The 17331-nt window shown below is 43.7% G+C and overlaps 1 protein-coding gene across 1 annotated transcript in view; it reads left to right on the top strand.

Annotated features, from left to right (window-relative positions):
• RECK (reversion-inducing-cysteine-rich protein with kazal motifs) overlaps positions 1-7030 on the top strand; it is an 81387-nt gene extending 74357 nt beyond the window's left edge. Inside the window, exons 17-21 of the mRNA XM_010846055.1 lie at positions 390-582; positions 2139-2349; positions 3538-3611; positions 4440-4595; positions 5412-7030. Coding sequence (XP_010844357.1) covers positions 390-582; positions 2139-2349; positions 3538-3611; positions 4440-4595; positions 5412-5633 — 856 coding nt within the window. The 3' untranslated portion in view covers positions 5634-7030. The remainder of the gene's footprint in view (positions 1-389; positions 583-2138; positions 2350-3537; positions 3612-4439; positions 4596-5411) is intronic.
• The last annotated feature ends 10301 nt before the right edge of the window (positions 7031-17331 follow it).

Below are 17331 nucleotides of genomic sequence, written 5' to 3'. Positions count from 1 at the left end.
TCTTCCACCCCGAGCACCCTTCGCTTCTGCCCTCAGGGCCCCCTGCCCTCTCCCCCAGCACCACAGGGTCTGGGCATCACACGCTTGCTCTGCTACTCCCTCTGACTGGCAGGCCTTCATCCTCCAGGCTCCACCTCCTCCATGCGCCTTCTCCAGGCTCCCCAGTCAGAATGACTCATTCTCATGAGCATTTGGCATGTGGTTTTCTGCCTGAGGGCCTGCGTTACATGCGTGCTCGACTCCCCAGTCTCCATAAGCTCTCAGGCACAGGGACTGTTTCTGATTGCGCTCTTACTTTCTCTTCAGCCTCCTGTGCCCCACCACTGCCTGCCAGCCCCACTATAGTCTCTTACAACATTGATTCATGGTGCTGCATTTGTGTTTTTCAGATGCATACCCAAACCACAAGTCTGCCTGACGACATTTGATAAATTTGGATGTAGCCAATATGAGTGTTTGCCAAGACAGCTCACCTGTGACCAGGTCCGAGATCCTGTTTGTGATACAAACCACATGGAGCACAGCAATCTCTGCACTTTGTACCAGAGAGGGAAAAGCCTCTTATACAAAGGCCCGTGCCAGGTACCACTGTTGGCCTGACAAGCCCAAGTACACTGAGCATGAAATCAGCTTATGATCTTTTACATGTAATCAGCAGTGAGACCCCCATTGAGGGTCTTCTGTGAATCCCATCAAATCTAAAGCACTCAGTCCTCTATCAAAAATGAACCATCTGAGGCTGGCTTTTCCTCCTAACACTGGAGGGCCCCCTTGCTCATGACCCTTGGCACCTCTAGTGTACAGAGCAAATAGAGAGGCTTCTTGACACCAACCACTAGAAAAGAATTTAAAGCCTTGCACCCTTGGCATGAGTCAGCAGCATCTTCACTTCCCCTAGTTCTGTGGGCCCAGAACTGTTTCGTTAGAAAACCGCACAAACAAAAATAATAAAAAAAAAAAAAGAAAGAAAACAGCCCAGGAAGAATATGAGGGAAAACAACCAAGAAAAGAGCTTTTCCCCCACTCTTTCCACTGAAGTTCCACCCAAGGTCCTGAAAACTTCTCTAAAACTTAGTGTCTTTTTATTTTTTGGACATATTTTTTAGATTTATTTAGAATTTTATATTTACTTAGTATAATTTACAAAATTAGGCTTTGTCTTCTATAATTTTTTCTGTGTTTATTTTTAATTGAAGGATAATTGCTTTACACTATTGTATTGGTTTCTGCCATACATCAACATGAATCAGCCATGGGTATACATATGTCCTGTCTCTCTTGAACCTCCCTCTCACCTCCCACCCCTTCCCACCTAATATATATAATTTATTTTATCTTAAAACTTAATGTCTTACATCAGTTTACTTTAGTCTTTGAGGGTTGTGAAATTGGTATTCATGTCAAAAAATAACCTTGAGGACAACCCCACTGAGACCTTACATACACACCAGTGATCTGTGTGCTGGGCCGTCTGCCTGGAGGAAGCCCAGCCGTGGACCAGCAATCCCTGCCCACAGCCGGCTGACACCTGACATGCTGGCTTCTCATTTCCTGGTTTTCACTGAAGGAAAGTCCCTTCAGCTCATCTCCCTGGGCTTGTTTCCCCTCAGAGCTTGTGTTCTAAGTGCACTGATACCTTGACTCTGAATTCCCTCTTGTTGGTCCCTCTTCCTGGCTTCAGGTTTTCTCTTACATTTTCTTCATGGATGCAGAGTCCATCTGCTCTCCTCATCCCTCCTGTCTTCCCTCTCTATCCTATTGTTGTTCAGTTGCTAAGTCGTGTCTGACTCTGCAACCCCATGAACCAGTGTGAAATGATAAGGCCTCTGAATTTGCATCAAGATTGGTCTTGTTCTCTTCTAACAGGCTCTTCTGGAATAATGGAAGTCGAGAGGAAGGAAGGCTTTTTATCTCATATCCGTTCTCAGAGAATGATCACCCAGGTCCCTGAGAGGCTGAGAAAAGTAGTCTCTTCAGTCAGTCTTGGGATGGTCCTGTTGCACCTAACCCCACGCCCTGTTTAGAGTGTCCAAAAATTTATACTGTCTTTTCTCCTTCTTGAAAGTAGGGAGACCTATTCTTGGTTAGGAAAAGTGTGCCATAGAAGTTTACAGCTAAGTATGCTTTCTTGCCCTCAGCCTTTTTGCAGGGCCCCGGAGCTCGTCTGTGGGCACAACGGGGAGACCTATAGCAGCGTGTGTGCTGCCTACTCGGACCGGGTGGCCATCGATTACTATGGGCCCTGCCAGGCTGTCGGAGTCCTCTCCGAGTACAGTTCTGTGGCTGAGTGTGCTGCTGTGAAGTGTCCTTCACTCTCGGTGACTGAGTGCAAACCCATCATCCCACCTGGTAGGCTGGCAGTGCTGGGGGTGGGGTAGGGGCAGGATTGGGTGGATTTACTTATCTGTCTTCAGAGAGTGAGTCACTAAAAATAAAGCTGACTTAAGTGTGTTTAAACTTCTCAGAAAGTCTTGACTCTACCTAATGCTGATTGGATGCATTTCTCTGGGCAGACCTTAAAAAGTAGTGGATCTATCTTAGACATCATCTAGTCTAGTGGTTTTAAAACAATATGGAAAACTTATTTCAGTCTTACCTCAAGCACCAATAGATAAACAGCAATATTTAACTGCTAGAATTATGGTTATTAGTTCAAAGGCATAATGTTTGCCTGTTATAAAGTTAATGAATAAAGAATTGGACATTAATGAACAATTGAAGTATTTTTGATGAACACAAACATTTTAAATTGAGAAAAACAAGATAGTTGTTGCCTTAGACTGGCCTTAGCGTCTAATTTAATTGTTTCAGTTGCATATAATCAAGAAGTCTTGTTTCAAACAGGCTATTATAAGCAGTAACAGTTTTCAAACAGCTTACCTTTCAGTTTCATACTCTTCAGTTAAGCAGAGGTAGCAGAAGAGGCTTTATCCCAAGTCTGCACAGAACAGATTACCTGGAGTCTAACAAATTCATTCCTTTGTCCAGGAACTTAGCAAATGTTTCTTGAGCATCTACTATGTCCTAGACAAGTGTCTAGGTGCTGGGGGCACAGCAGTGAGCTAACATAGCCTCCTTCCTCCTGGAGACCATGGTTTGACATGTTATTATTGTTTTTTTAACAGTTTAAATAACTTTTAAAATTCAGTTTGAATCAAACACCCATGGAATCTCTGAAACACTTGCTCCTGTGTTTTGCCGACAGGAAACACTTGCCTGGGATGACACAGTTCTGAGTAGGGCAGGGTCTAGGCCCCGTGTCTCTGGAAAGGCCAGCTCTCCCTGTGCTGTATGAAGCCACAGCTGCCCCACCTGAGAAGTGGTACAGGGGGAAAGCAGGAATGGAGGAAGGATTTTGGTAAATGTGTAGATCATTAGACTCCAGGTTGATCAGGGAACATATCTGAAAGTGCAGTCATCAGGAAGGACTTCGGTAACTTTCCCAGCACAAAATGAAGGGCTGGTAATTTCACCAACTGTTTTGAATTTTCTTTATTTCTAATTCTGAACACAAACAGAATGGTTTCTGTTATACAGGTGCTTGTTGCCCACTATGTGCTGGAATGTTAAGAGTTTTGTTTGACAAAGAAAAATTGGATACTATTGCTAAGGTAAGTTGCTTTATGTGCCATGTACTATTGAAACCTTATTAATAAGCTTGTCAGTAATCATACAGACAGAACGTGTCATCCCTTTCATAGTTGAAGAAACTAATTTGCACGGGAACGTCTTGCCCAAGGCTGTACAGTAGCTCCCAACCAGGAGGCTTTGAGCTCAGGCCATCTGCCTCCCCGTCCTGTGTTCCTTCCCTGTACAGCCTGGCTGTGCAGTGACCTTGCTCTGCAACCAGGTAGCCTGCACTTGTTTAAAAAAGGTCTCCTGCCAGCATAGTGAGCAGAGTGAGGGCTGGAGCCAGAGCCAGGCAGCCAGCAGCTGGTAGACTCCCAGATAGTTTCAAGGTTGCCCACCCTCAGGTGGTCCCCATTCCTCTGGGGGTATGTCCAGAATCGACCATCTTCCCGTGATGGTTTTACCCCTTTTCCTTTTTTGTACCATTACTTTTGCTGCTCACTTTTGTGAAGATGAGATTGCAGAAGTGTAGCAACCAACACCTGCCACCACCTAAAAAAATTACACCCATTTCAATGAAAACAACTGTATTTTTACAGGAAGGCTTTAATTATTTCCCCATGGTGTCCAACTCAGAACTGTCCCTTAAAAAGTGCTCCTGGTGAGGGTGTTTATGTCAGCCAGAAAACTCAGCAGTCAGAAAAAACCCTACTGGAATGGGTTCTGTGGATATTTAGAATTCATCCAGCAAGGCCCTGCCCCACACTTAGGATTAAAAGAGCCTTCTTGTTTTAGGCAAGGTAACAAGGCAGCTTAGGCAGTAGTAAGGAATTCTTTTTTCAGGTAATAGAATTGTTTTCTCTTTCTAGGTTACAAACAAAAAGCCAATCACAGTTCTGGAAATACTTCAGAAGATCCGCATGCACGTGTCTGTCCCACAGTGTGATGTGTTTGGGTACTTCAGCATTGAGTCAGAAATTGTGATCCTTATCATTCCTGTGGACCATTATCCAAAGGCTTTACAGGTGAGGTCAGCACGTGTCGTACAGCCATCCTGTCACGCTGAATTGGGTGGGCGGAAGGGAGGAAAGCACGGCAGCTCTGAGGACAAGCTGCTCCAGGGGAGTGGCTTCCAACAGAATGCGGGGGAGGCGGGGGTGAGGTGCAGGTGCTGTGACTCAGAAGGTGCAGACATGAAAGGTGTCTGCTCATCTTCCAGATGAGGCGCTTGAGGCCCAGGGAGGGCAGGGACAGACACCAGCCACTCAGTGACAAGGCCAGGCAGACTCCTGTCTCCCAAGGGCTGTGCTCCTACTGGGGAGGAGGAGCCCACCAGAACTGATCTGATGGGCCCCGAGTTTTCTTCTTCATAATCTAGAGGTGAAACTCACTCAGGAGGCACAAATTTCAGCATCAACATAGGGAGGTCCCAGTGACGGAAGTGAATACAGTGGTTTCTAAGCTGCCACAGTGAGGAAGCTCATTCTGTCTCAGCGCTCTCCTCTTCTCCTGATGTGTAGGTGGCCGTGGAGAGGCCAATCCCCGTGACTGTGTCTAAGCGTGAAAAGATAATGTCTAAACGTGAAGAAGGGGTGAACAGGATTGTGGGGAAAGAAAGGGCAGTGGCTGTGTGGGTCATGGCTTTTCTTTTCATTTGATTTCCATTGATGCTGTTATTATTTGTGTAATAAATTAAGACTTTATTAGAATATCACTTTGCTAAAAAGAAGGATAAAGAGAAGACATATTCCGTGTGTTGGGATATATGTGGAATTTGTGTGACTTGACTTTTTCGTGGGTTCTTTGACTTATATTAAAAGGATCTGATTATCCTCTCCCAGATTGAGGCCTGCAATAAGGAAGCAGAGAAGATCGAGTCTCTCATCAACTCTGACAGCCCCACTCTGGCGGCCCACGTCCCTCTGTCTGCCCTGGTCATCTCCCAGGTGCAGGTCTCCAGCAGCATGCCCTCAGCCGCCCCCAGCGCCCGGCCTCCCCATCACTCCTGCCTCTTCCTCCTCAGCCTGGGCCTCACCTTCCACAGGGTGTGGAGACACAACTGATGCCCATGAAAACTGCAAAATAGTCCTTGATCTAATTTTCTCACTTTGGAAAAAACATATAGGACTGCTGGTTTGTAGTTGAATAGTGGCCAAGGCAAAGCACTTGTCACCTCTAACCTGTTCACCATACAGTATTTTTCTTAATTACCAGTATTAGTAAGGGTTTTTCCTTGTTTCTACAAGTGTTACAATATATTCTTCCAAATACTAAGGAAAAGAGGATGTTTCCTTCTGGTGGATCACTGACTGCCTTACAATTTACATTTTGCTCGTTAGATGGGTCCCCCACCCAAAACAAATTATATATCATTGATAAATGAGATGATCACTTTTTAGAAAGACAGCTCACTTTAACTATGGACTTCGTATCACAGAAACTTCATTTCAGAGTTCTTTCAGTATTAGGGTGCCCCTAGTGCGTGTGTGTTTGTTTACAGATAATTCCCTACTCTGTCTAGAAGTGAGGAGTCACAGTGAAGAGCCACTGTTATTAGAGTATGAGAAAAAGATAAGGCATCTTTGGAATTCATATAAGTCATCAGGCAAATTTAATTTATAGAAATCTAATTCAGAATCCATTTAATGTGTTAAGTAAGCAAAAGCAGGCTAAGTAAATGGCACTCACATGATATATTGTACCTAAGTGATAGTCTCAGTGGTTCTTAAAGTGTGTCTGTGACTTCTGTGAAAGGGAGAAGTTATATTGCATCAAAGCATCTTGTATTATGCATTTTTTATATTAACAGATGTATATCTTTTGGTATCATCCAAGTTAAATGTTGAGTTTTTAAACATTAACCTTTAAACCAATTGCTGCTACTTATGTAATTGCCAAAAAGTGAAATAATTAGTAGTTCATGTAAATAATACATGATTTTTCTATTTTATTATGAAGAAGGTGAATAGCCATATTTGTAAAATGACAATCATGTGTGTTAACCCAGTACTTTCCGTTCATGAAGACACATTTGTTTTTTGTGATATGCACAATGTAGGTAAGTGTTCTGTTTTTCTTTTTTGATACAGATTTATAAAGAAGTGTGGTTTATATATTTAAAAGTGTCAATCTAAGTATTAAAATGTTTGCATGTTGTCTAAGAAATTGAATACTTTGAATGTGTTTCACAGTTTTAAATAAGCTATTCAGTGTAATACTTCTTGTTTATATGCACCTAAACTTAGAATTTACATGAAGTGTTTTTCTCAGTGTTATATATATGTACCCTCTGAAAGATATAGGGTTATGCTTATTATACCAAAATGTTGTTTAAAAGTGGGCACTTAAAACTTTCAGAATTTCTCAGTGCTGATGTAGCATGTTTGTTGCAATTGCTATAAATCTCTTCAATGCAATATACTGGAAAGCTTTTCTATTTTAATAAAATAATTTTATATGATTATGTGTATTTCTAAGCAAAGTGCACGTTTAGAATGAAACCACTGATCACTCTTCAGCGAGCCATGTCCTTTGCTCTGACTAAGAAGTTATGGGAGTGTGATTACTTCAAAAATGGGAAAACAGAGCAGCTGGGACAGAGCTGGTCAGAACAGACCCTGGCATGTTCTTGGCAGAAGGGTCAAGGACAAAGACCCCGGCTTCTTCAGGACTGAGAGCTTCAGGCACTCCAAGACCAGGAGTAGGTTAGGCAGTTCTTCTCCCCACTGGTTCATCCCGATACTTCAGCCCTATGGTATATCCTAGAACAGAAAGAACTTTGCACTGTGAAGACAGAGGGCCAGCTGGTCAGGGCCTGAGAGGTTCTATCAGTCGGCTGAGGCTAAGGCCCCAAACCTCCATCTTGCTCCCGTCACATGTCTGCTGTGCTTCTTCTCATTGTTGTCTTCACTCCAGGACCCATGCAGTGTCCTCACAAAGGGAAGAAGGAGATGAAGGAAACCACAACTGGTGGTTAGGTCTCTGCTCAGAAATGACGCTGTCATTTCTGCCTACGGCTAACGTCCAAGCAAGTCACATGGCCGCCCCTGACTCCAAAAGGTAGCGAGGAACATACCGTCCTCTTGTGTATGTGTGTGTATCTGTGTGTTGCGGGGAAGAAGGGAAGAAGCTGGGGCAGACCATGAGTATTTTGAACAATGATACAGTCTACTGCAGAGGCCCTTTCTCATCAGGATAGGGCAATAGCCAGGAATGACTAAATTTCTTATTAAAAAAGCAGTAGAAGTTTTTGGTCTGGGAAGGAAATGAGAAATAAGAGAGGTGCTTGGGTTTGATGGAGGGGGCAATATCAAGGGAGGAAAAGATCTAAAGGTTGGTCCTGCCCCAAGGACAGAATCACAGTCTTGAGAACTCTGACCATAGGTAGTCACAGGCGAAACAAGCCCAGGTCCAGTCAGTTCAGGAGATGGCACTCCTCACTAGCCAGTGGCTGTGGTGAGCACAGCCAGGCTGCCTTGGGGACCAGCTGTCAGTGGCCTCAGAGCAGGAGACAGCCCCTGTTGGTTAGCTCTGTCCAAGTGTATTAGGCTAGTAGAGGCTCTGTGGGAGACAGGGGGCACAGGCGAAAGAGAGAAATGTGGGCCCTGCCCTTCTGTAATTCTGCCAGGAGCTAGAGGCAGGGAGGACCTGGAAGTCCGGAGAAAGCGGTTCTGCGGGAGGTAACTTAGCAGATGAGATAACTGCGTGAAAAGTGGACTCCAGAGAAAGGTTCAGAGGCTCCCATAAGGTCATGGGTAATGAAACTAAGACACTAGGAAAACATAGGAAATAACCTCCTGTCTGGCCTACGGGAAGTAATTGGGCAGGAGTGGACCCTAAGAGGGTCATAGGCCTGGCCTGGGTCATATGCCCACCTCTGGCAGAGAAGGAAAGTCAGGGGAGCTTCAGCCCCACTTAAACCAGACAGAATGGATTTCTCACAGGAAATGACTCAGTTCCTAGAAGAAGGTGGCTGCCAGATATATCCTCTGGGGAGTATACGTCTCTCTAACTGGCCGTTAGTCAGTCTGGGAGCACACAACAGTGCCTCACCTTCAGGCCAGGTGCCCACCTGGAACTGTCAAACCATCAGCCACCAGAGCCCAGGGACAGCCAACAGGGTGCTTTGTATGAGAGACCTATTAAACAAGGGAGTTATCCAAAGTGACTGGTAATAAAGTAAATCATCTTCAGAGCAAAAATGGCAATGAAGAGGAGAGACTGTGATGAATGTAAACATTTTTAATCAGGGCAAAAAGAAGTAGGAGAACTTGGGAAAGATTCTTCTTATCTCCTGGAATCCTCACTCCACAACCAGCTCTGTCAGGGGTCTTCCCAAGGGCTCCAGGACAGAGGATCCAGGCTTAAGGCTCGATTGTCACAGGGTGACACTAAATTGTTGGTCTCTCATAAGTCATCATTTACTGTAAACCAGGGACAGCAAATGTGTGTCATTCATGTGACCAAATCCTCATTGGATGTCCATGGTAAAGAGATCACAGTTCCATCATGGTCTCCTGGTGGTGGTGACAAGCCCAGCTTCAAGCACAGCATTCTGAGTAGGAAGAAAGGGCACTAGAGTACCTTCTTTGCTGCCATCGTATCTTATGAATAAAAAAATGTTTCTCAGGAATCCCTCAACAGTTGTCCCGGGTATCTCCTTGCCCAGGACTGGGTAGTATTTGCCAACACTAGAGAGTTGGCCAAGGGGAGCAGGATGGCCGTAGCTGGTTGGCTAGTCAGAGGCAACAGACTGCTGCCCCAACCAATCTGAGGTGCAAGAGGGCAAGAGTAAGTTGGCCAAGGCCGCCAAGAGCATTTACCCTAAGATAAAGTCAGTTTTGGGTAGTCTCAACTTGTTAGAGTATAGATATGAAAAGTTTTGTTTAACTACCTCCAGCTGTGATAGGTGTTTCTAACTAGGTGATTGTTCAGTTGCTAAGTCGTATTTGACTCGTTGTGATCCCATGAACTGCAGCTAGTTCACTAATAAGGTAGTGAAACCCCATAACAACAAGTGTCTGATTTCATAACTTTAGTGCTTTCCTCCAGTTACTTAAACAGCCCTGCTTCATTCCTCAGGCCTCTGACCTGGTTATTTTAAAACTTCCATCCCATATCCAATGCAAAGGCCTCTTCACCTCCTCCAGCCTAGACTAGATGTTTGCTCAAGAATAGGGTGGTTAGAAGGGATGGTCTTTTTGCCACAAACATATGCAAGGCTCACATCTCAGAGTCTGTGAGCTTGTCTAGTGGCATTAGTCACAGACATTAGGGTGTCTTCAGTACAAACTCTGGAACATTCATTTCTAGTAAGAAAGTTTTTCAACCAAGAGGTGAGTGGTGTTGCCCTCAGCTGTGGTTAGCCTGTACAAAACAGATGTAGGTCACCTAATTGTACAAGGCAGTGTGCCATGGGAAGTGTGAGGAGTGGGAGAGAAAATCTAATAAGGAGCAGACAGAAGGCTGTGCAGGGCTTCATTAGCACTGGGTCTGTCCCAGTGGTAGTACAGTGGAGTTAATGACGTGGGAAGGGGTGGTGAGAGGAAGCATAAGGCAGGTCAGGTTTGGAGCCTAGGCTGCCAGGCCGGAATGGCACCCAGAGCTGTTGGCCTTGCCCTCCCAGCTATACTGCCTGGGATAGTTCCCAGGCATAGAACTGTGGCCACCCAACCTCAGTGACTGGAGAGACCTTCAAGGTCACCCACTGATCTCGTTATCTCATGCTCCCTTCTTCTGTCCTGTGAACATCCTGGACTCTACTGAGGAAACATTAATTGAGCCAGGCTGGGTGCCAGCTTTCCCTGGAACTTGCCCCCTCCTTCAGGGTTCAGCCTGGGTCTGTTTCAGCTGCACCTTGGGAAGAAAGTTAAACCCGCCAGCAACACTGATGGCCTTCACACAAAATCCATGGAAGACATTTCATTTTCTTTCATTTGATTGAATGGTTTTCCTTTAACCCTGGCTGGCGGGAGTCAAACCCACACATTCCCACTGTATTTCTCAAAGGGACCAGAGGCCCTGGTCCTCTCTCCCTTTCTCCCAGCTGCATTGTGAGCTTTGCCAGGCGAGGGAAAGGGAAAGCTGCAGAATCATTCCTAGGGAAATTCCTTTCCCCAGTCCAGCAGACTTTCATTTTGTACACAGAGGGCAGTGGGCCCGGAAAGCAATATAAGCCCGGGGTCACACGGCAAGTCAGGTCAGAGCCAAGCCAGAGGCCAGGTCTGGGCTTTCCCTGGCACAAGGCAGCTGGGCAGGATTTGTGCTCCTGAGGGATGGAGCCAACCATGCAGGAGCACTCCGTGAAGGTGGACACTGTGAGCGGCCCAAGTGAACTAGGTTCAGTGTCAGACTGACAAGGCAAGCACCTGGGTGGGGTCTGACAGGTCCAAGGAGCAACAGGGATCATAAAAGTAATGGACACAGCCCTCCTGCCCTTTGTGTGACAGTCTGCACAGTGCCTTCCACCTGCTTCTCTCACTGGCCCACAGCAAAAGGGTGCACAGAGAGGGCATATACCGAGTCCAAGGTCAGGTTAGGTTCTCAGGAAGTGAGGCTGGTAAGGGTAAGGCAAGGGTAAGGCAGGAGCCTTCACATGGGGAAGCTTCCTAACACCCCTGCCCCCAGCTCCACCCACTCTTTCATTTTTCCTAAATGAAATTTATTGTTTTCTTATTGTGAAAAATAACTTTGTGTATTCCCCCCAAACCTGGAAATATACACAGGAAAAAGTTACCCTCAGTGCACCGTCTTCCCCCTGCCCCTACTAGGGAGAGTGGACCCTTTCTACCGCCATCTCTGTACCCAGTTGGGTCAGGGTCCTTTCTCCTTGTGCTTGGGGGCACAGGTGGTTAACTCAGAACATTGGTTTCATATTGAGGATGTTGCCTCCTGATTGACACTTCCCTGCCTGATGGTTCACAGGTGGAAGCCTCACTCAGCCAGAACCTCTCCGGGTCCCCTTCCTGAGGGCTGTCTTCCCTGGACAATCTCCCACTGACCTTGACTGGAGATGTGAGCCACAGTTTTAGGGAGGAGTCATGGAGGCATTCATGTTGGTCAAGACCCAGCAGGAAAACAGGTGGCCCACCCAAATCAGGATAATTTGAGGAAGGCTTCATAAAGGAACTGTTTACAAAGGTGTGAGCAGTATGTAAGAAACCAGAGGAAGAGTACAGGGCACGAGCTGTTAACACAGGTATGTTAACACCTCTTGGCACAAAGTGGTGAGGTGATTTCCAGAAGCCAAGGGCACTGCTGCACGGAGCAGGTATTTCCTCCCCCTCCCTCGGGTGTCCGCCCATTGCTGAACCCCATCAGAAGCCAGAGGACAAGGGATTCTGTTGCAACTATGCAAGTCAACCTTCCCCGCAGGGCACAGAGTGATTTAGGGAAGGAAGTGGAGCAGAAGAAGACACCAGCACAACAGATCAGGGAAGTACCTTGTAAGAGGAGGGGAGATGTGACAGTATCTGCCCCCTCATTCCAGCACACCCCAAGATGGCAAGGTCTCTTGGTTTAAACTTTTGGAAGGGTCCCTCTGAGTGCAGCCTCCACAGTTCCTCTCCACCCTCCTCTCGTGGCCGTTCTTCATGCCACATTTCCCAGAGTCTCTTCCCAATTCCCCAAGAATGACCCAGAAAGGTCATCTGGCTCAGGATCCAGCTCGCCTTCCCTGTCAGCATGGAGCTGCCCAAGAGCAAGCACCCTCTCAACGTATTCATTTTCTTCCTAAAGCAGACAAGGCTGTCACATGTAAGGAAGCGACATAATCCTCGTAATAAAATGAATTTGATCATGTGTCTAGTGAAACAAGTCCATACTTGGGTACTTTTAAAATGGGTTGATGTCAGGACTTCCTCGACAGTCCAGTGGTTAAGACTTCACCTTCCAGCCCAGGGAGTGCAGGTTCAGTTCCTGATCAGGAATCTAAGATCCCGCATACCTCAAGGCCAAAAAACCAAAACATAACAGAAGCAATATGGTAACAAATTCAATAAAGACTTTAAAAACTAGTCCACATCAAAAAAAAAAATCTTAAAAAAAAGTAAGTTGCTATTACTGCTGTTAATCAAGGTTTCGCCCATGATATATTCTAGTAAGGTTATGCTCAAAATCTTCAAGCTAGGCTTCAGCAGTACATGAACAGAGAATTTCCAGATATACAAGCTGGTTTTAGAAAAGGCAGAGAAACCAGAGATCAAATTGCCAACATCTGTTGGATCACAGAGAAAGCATGAGAATTCCAGAAAAACATCTGCTTCTGCTTCACTGACTATGCAAAAGCCTTTGACTGTGTGGATCACAGCAAACTGTGGAAAATTCTTAAAGAGATGAGACTACCAGACCATCTTGCCTGTCTCCTGAGAAACCTGTATGTGGATCAGAGGCAACAATTAGAACCGTGCATGGAACAACTGGTTCGGAATTGGGAAAGGAGTACAAGGTTGTATGTATCACCCTATTTATTTAACTTCTATGCCAAGTACATCATGTGAAATACTGCACTGGATAATTCACAAGCTGGAATCAAGATTGCCAGGAAAAATATCAGCAACTTCAGATGTGTAGACAATACCACTCTAATGGCAGAAAGTGAAGAGCTAAAAAGCCTCTTAAGGGTGAAAGAGAAGTTGGCTTTTTTGAATTCAACATTCAAATAATGAATATCATGGCATCTGGTCCCATCACTTCATGACAAATAGATGCGGAAAAAGTGTAAGCAATGACAGATTTTCTTTCTTCTTGGGCTCCAAAATCACTGCGAATGGTGACTGCAGCCATAAAATTAAGAGACTCTTACTCCTTGGAAGGAAAAACCTAGACAGCGTATTAAAAAGCAGAGACATCACGTGGCCAACAAAGGTCCATCTAGTCAAAGCTATCATTTTTCTAGTAGTCATTTACTGATGTGAGATTTGGACCATAAAGAAGGCTGAGCCCCATAGAAGTGATGCTTTCAAATTGTGCTGGAGAAGACTCTTGAGAGTCCTTTGGACTGCACGGGGATCAAACCAGTCAATCCCAAAGGAAATCAACCCTGAATATTCATTGGAAGGACTGATGCTGAAGCTGAAGCTTCAATACTTTGGCCACCTGATGCGAAGAGCCATTTCATTGGAAAAGACCCTGATGCTGGGAAAGATTGAAGGCAAAATGAGAAGAGGGCGACAGAGGATGAGATGGTTAGATAACATCACCAACTCAATGGACATAAATTTGAGCAACTCTGGGAGATAAAGGACAGGGAAGCCTGATATGCTGCAGTCTATGGGGTTGCAAAGAATCGGACACGACTTAGTGACTCAACAACAACATTCTAACTAGGTATTGATGCCATGTGAAAAAGTTGATTCTTAAAAATATTATTCTTGGACCTGGCTATCATTTGAAGGATGAATTTTCTTAGGTTTTTCTAGGAAGAAGCCATAATTAAAACTTCACTCTTCTTTTACCAATATTTATACCTCTTACATCATTTTGTTGCCCTAGTATGGGCTAGAACTCCTCAGACAGTGTTGGATAACAGTGGTGATAGCAAGAAACCTTATGTTCTTTATTTTAATGGCAGTGTCCCATTGTTTTACTGTTAAGCATGATGTTTTAAGTATGATGTTTTACTATTTGTTCTGGAGGTTTCTCTTGATTCTGCTAAGGGAAAACAGATTTTTTTAAACTCCTTAGTGGATATTGAATTGTATCAAAGGTATTTTCTGCATCCATTTAAATGACATTTTTCCTTTGACTTATGAATATATTTCTTAATAGCCTTGAAATAAATTTTACTCTAATAATATGCTTCTAGGTTCAGCTTGCTGACATTTTATTTAGGACATTGATATTTATATTCATAATGTTTTTTTGTATTTGTTGTATTTTTCAGGTTGTGGAATCAGGATCATTTTAGCTTCATTAAATGAGAGGGGAAGGTTTTCTATGCTTTAGAACATGTAAATAGTACCAGAATCATCTGTCTATCAAAGCTTTGATAGAATTTACCTGTGGGCTTATCTGGGTCCAGCTCTTATTTGGGTAAGCAGTCATATTTTCATTTTTTTAATGACCATATTGGTTCACTTTTATTTTTTTCTCTTCTTAAATACTTTTTTTTTTTCCCTAGAAAATTGCCCAATTCAGAAAATCTACTAGTGGAGAGTAGATACTATTTTTCTAAAAAGAGGTTACCTCCTCTTTTTATTATTAATGTAGTACATTTGAATTTTCTCTTTTTAGACTTTTTTTTAGTGATTTGATTTTGTAGAAATTTATCTATTTGATATCTTCCAGCTCTAGGATATATTTTTTCACTTCTGCTACTTTTCTGTTTTATCTATATTAATTCTTTATTCAGTTAATTTGAACACTTTATTATGAAAATTTCAAACTGGCAGACAAAGTGAAAGTGAAAATCCATATACCACTGTCCAGATTCTATAATGAACATTTTGCTAATTGCTTTATCACTATTTATCCATCTCGTCTTCTATCCATACATCTTATACTTTATGCATTTCAAAGTAAGTTACAAACATTAATATATTTTTACCCCTAAACACTTCAGCATTTATTCATTAATTAGAATTCAATATTTTTTTATGATTCTTTATTTTTTATAACTTGTCTAACTCCTTTGGCCCAGCATTATTTATTTTCTCTTTTTAAACAACTCTCAATCCCATAGATTTCCTTTTTTCTAATCTTTTATTTTTTTTGATGTGAACCATTTTTAAAATCTATATTGAATTTGTTACAATATTGTTTCTGTCCTATGTTTTGGGGGTTTTCTTTTTTGACCCCAAGGCATGGGAGGTCCTAGCTCCCCAACCAGGGATCAAACCCATACCCCTTGCATTGGAAGGCAAAGTCTTGACCCCTGGACCAACAGGAAAGTCCCCCCCATATATTTTCTACCAACAGTAATAAAGAGAGCATAACTCAATAAAATGAGACTTTCTGCCAAGGTTTTACTTTCCTCCACTTTTCTAGCTGCCATGATCTCTACCCATCAAACTATTACAATGAATTTTTTATTCCCCAGAACTGCAGATCAAGACCCAAAGGCTGAAGGGCTTAAAGCATTATATGTATCTTAAACCATAGTTTAGGGAAGAATTTATAATAATATAAGACTTTAGACACTAAGAAGGACTGAATCATGGAGTGCAGCACATTCTGGGGAAACATTTAGGACAGAAACAAAATTTCCTTTTGTTGAAGGGAAGATAAGGTAGACATCTTCTGGGTTCTGGCTGCTCAGCATGTGGCGAGGTCTCTATTTGAGAGTACAAGATCCTGTATCTAACTATGGAAGCTGAAGCGGGGCAGACATTCCTCTGTTCTCTTTCTGAAAGCTTGTGGGAAGTCATGTGACCCCGGTTCAGCCAAACAGGTGCTGCTGCCCAAGAATCTGAGTCTAGAAGAGTTGACCCAGAGGCATAGCGAGGGACCAGGGAAGATTCTGGATTGCTTGAATATTTGTCCCCAAGAGACTAAAGTAGATGTGACAGTTTCCGTCAATTTGCAAGTTTAAGTTTTCTACCATCAGCGGAATTTCGACTAGATCTATACAGTGACCGTTTTACATATCTAAATTGTGACTGTGAAATATTACCCACACACAAATAAGTGATGTTTAAAGGATGCTTTAGTTATCATCTTATTTAATTAAAAAAAAAACAAAACAAAACTCTGAATTAGGTATTACTGTTATTTCAAGCACCTGGATGAGAATCCCAGTCAGTGGGCAGCAGAGCTGGAACATGGACATGGGCCACGTGACTTCAAGGCCATGCCCCAGGCTCTTAACCAAGCATTCTTAATTGCCATTCATCTCTGAACACTTCTTTTGACTTTGCCTTTCAGTCCTCTGGGAGGGACTTTTTTCATTTCAAAAATTATCAGTTAATCTTTTGTTAAATTTTAGTTTTATTACATTGTGTTCAGAAAATCTAACTGGATAGTTTCTACTTTCTGGAATTGTGGTTTACTTTAGGGTCTAATATTTGGTCAACCTTTGTATTTGTTCCATAGAAATTTGAAAATAATGTTATCAAATATAAATGGTCTTCTTTGCCTGGCACAGGGGAGGAAGTAGAGGACAGCGCCCAGTCTTACTTAAAAATCAACCCTTATAATCAACAAGTCAGTCCACTTCAGTGCCCACTTATTGAAAGATCTTAAAATTAGCTTCTTTCAGTTAGGGTTTACTGAATCCCTTCCCCCATAAGGAGTTACTCTGGGGAATCTCACCCAGGCTGCATCTTAATTTCCTTGCTTGTCTCACACGGGTGGGGCCATGAGTGAGACCAAGTCTCTTTAGTGCCAGGTGTGTACTGACCACTGCCCCAAGGCCAAAAGAGGTCAGGACCTCTGGAAGTTGAAGGGACCCATACACCCTAAGGGAAGGGTAGGATTTGAATGGGCAGAGATGGGCCAGCACACCAGACTGAACAAATAGCCCAAGGAAGGCAAGAAGGTAAGGAATCTCTGAACATGTTTGGGGAATATCAGAAAGTCTGTTGTTGTTCAGCCACTAAGTTATGTCCAACTCTTTGCCACCCCATGGACTGCAACACACCAGGCTTTCCTGTCCTTCACCATCTCCTGGAGTTTGCGCAAACTCACGTCCATTGAGTCGTGGTGGCATTCAACCATCTCATCCTCTGTCGCCCCCTTCTCCTCTTGCCCTCAATCTTTCCCAGTATCAGGGTCTTTTCAGATGAATCAGCTCTTTGCATCAGGTGGCCAAAGTATTAGAATATC

Source organism: Bison bison, unplaced genomic scaffold, assembly GCF_000754665.1.
Source record: "Bison bison bison isolate TAMUID 2011002044 unplaced genomic scaffold, Bison_UMD1.0 scf7180017864230, whole genome shotgun sequence".
Classification (NCBI taxonomy): Eukaryota; Metazoa; Chordata; class Mammalia; order Artiodactyla; family Bovidae; genus Bison; species Bison bison.
Note: the sequence above shows the minus strand (reverse complement) of the source record. Positions and strands in the feature narration are given on the sequence as shown.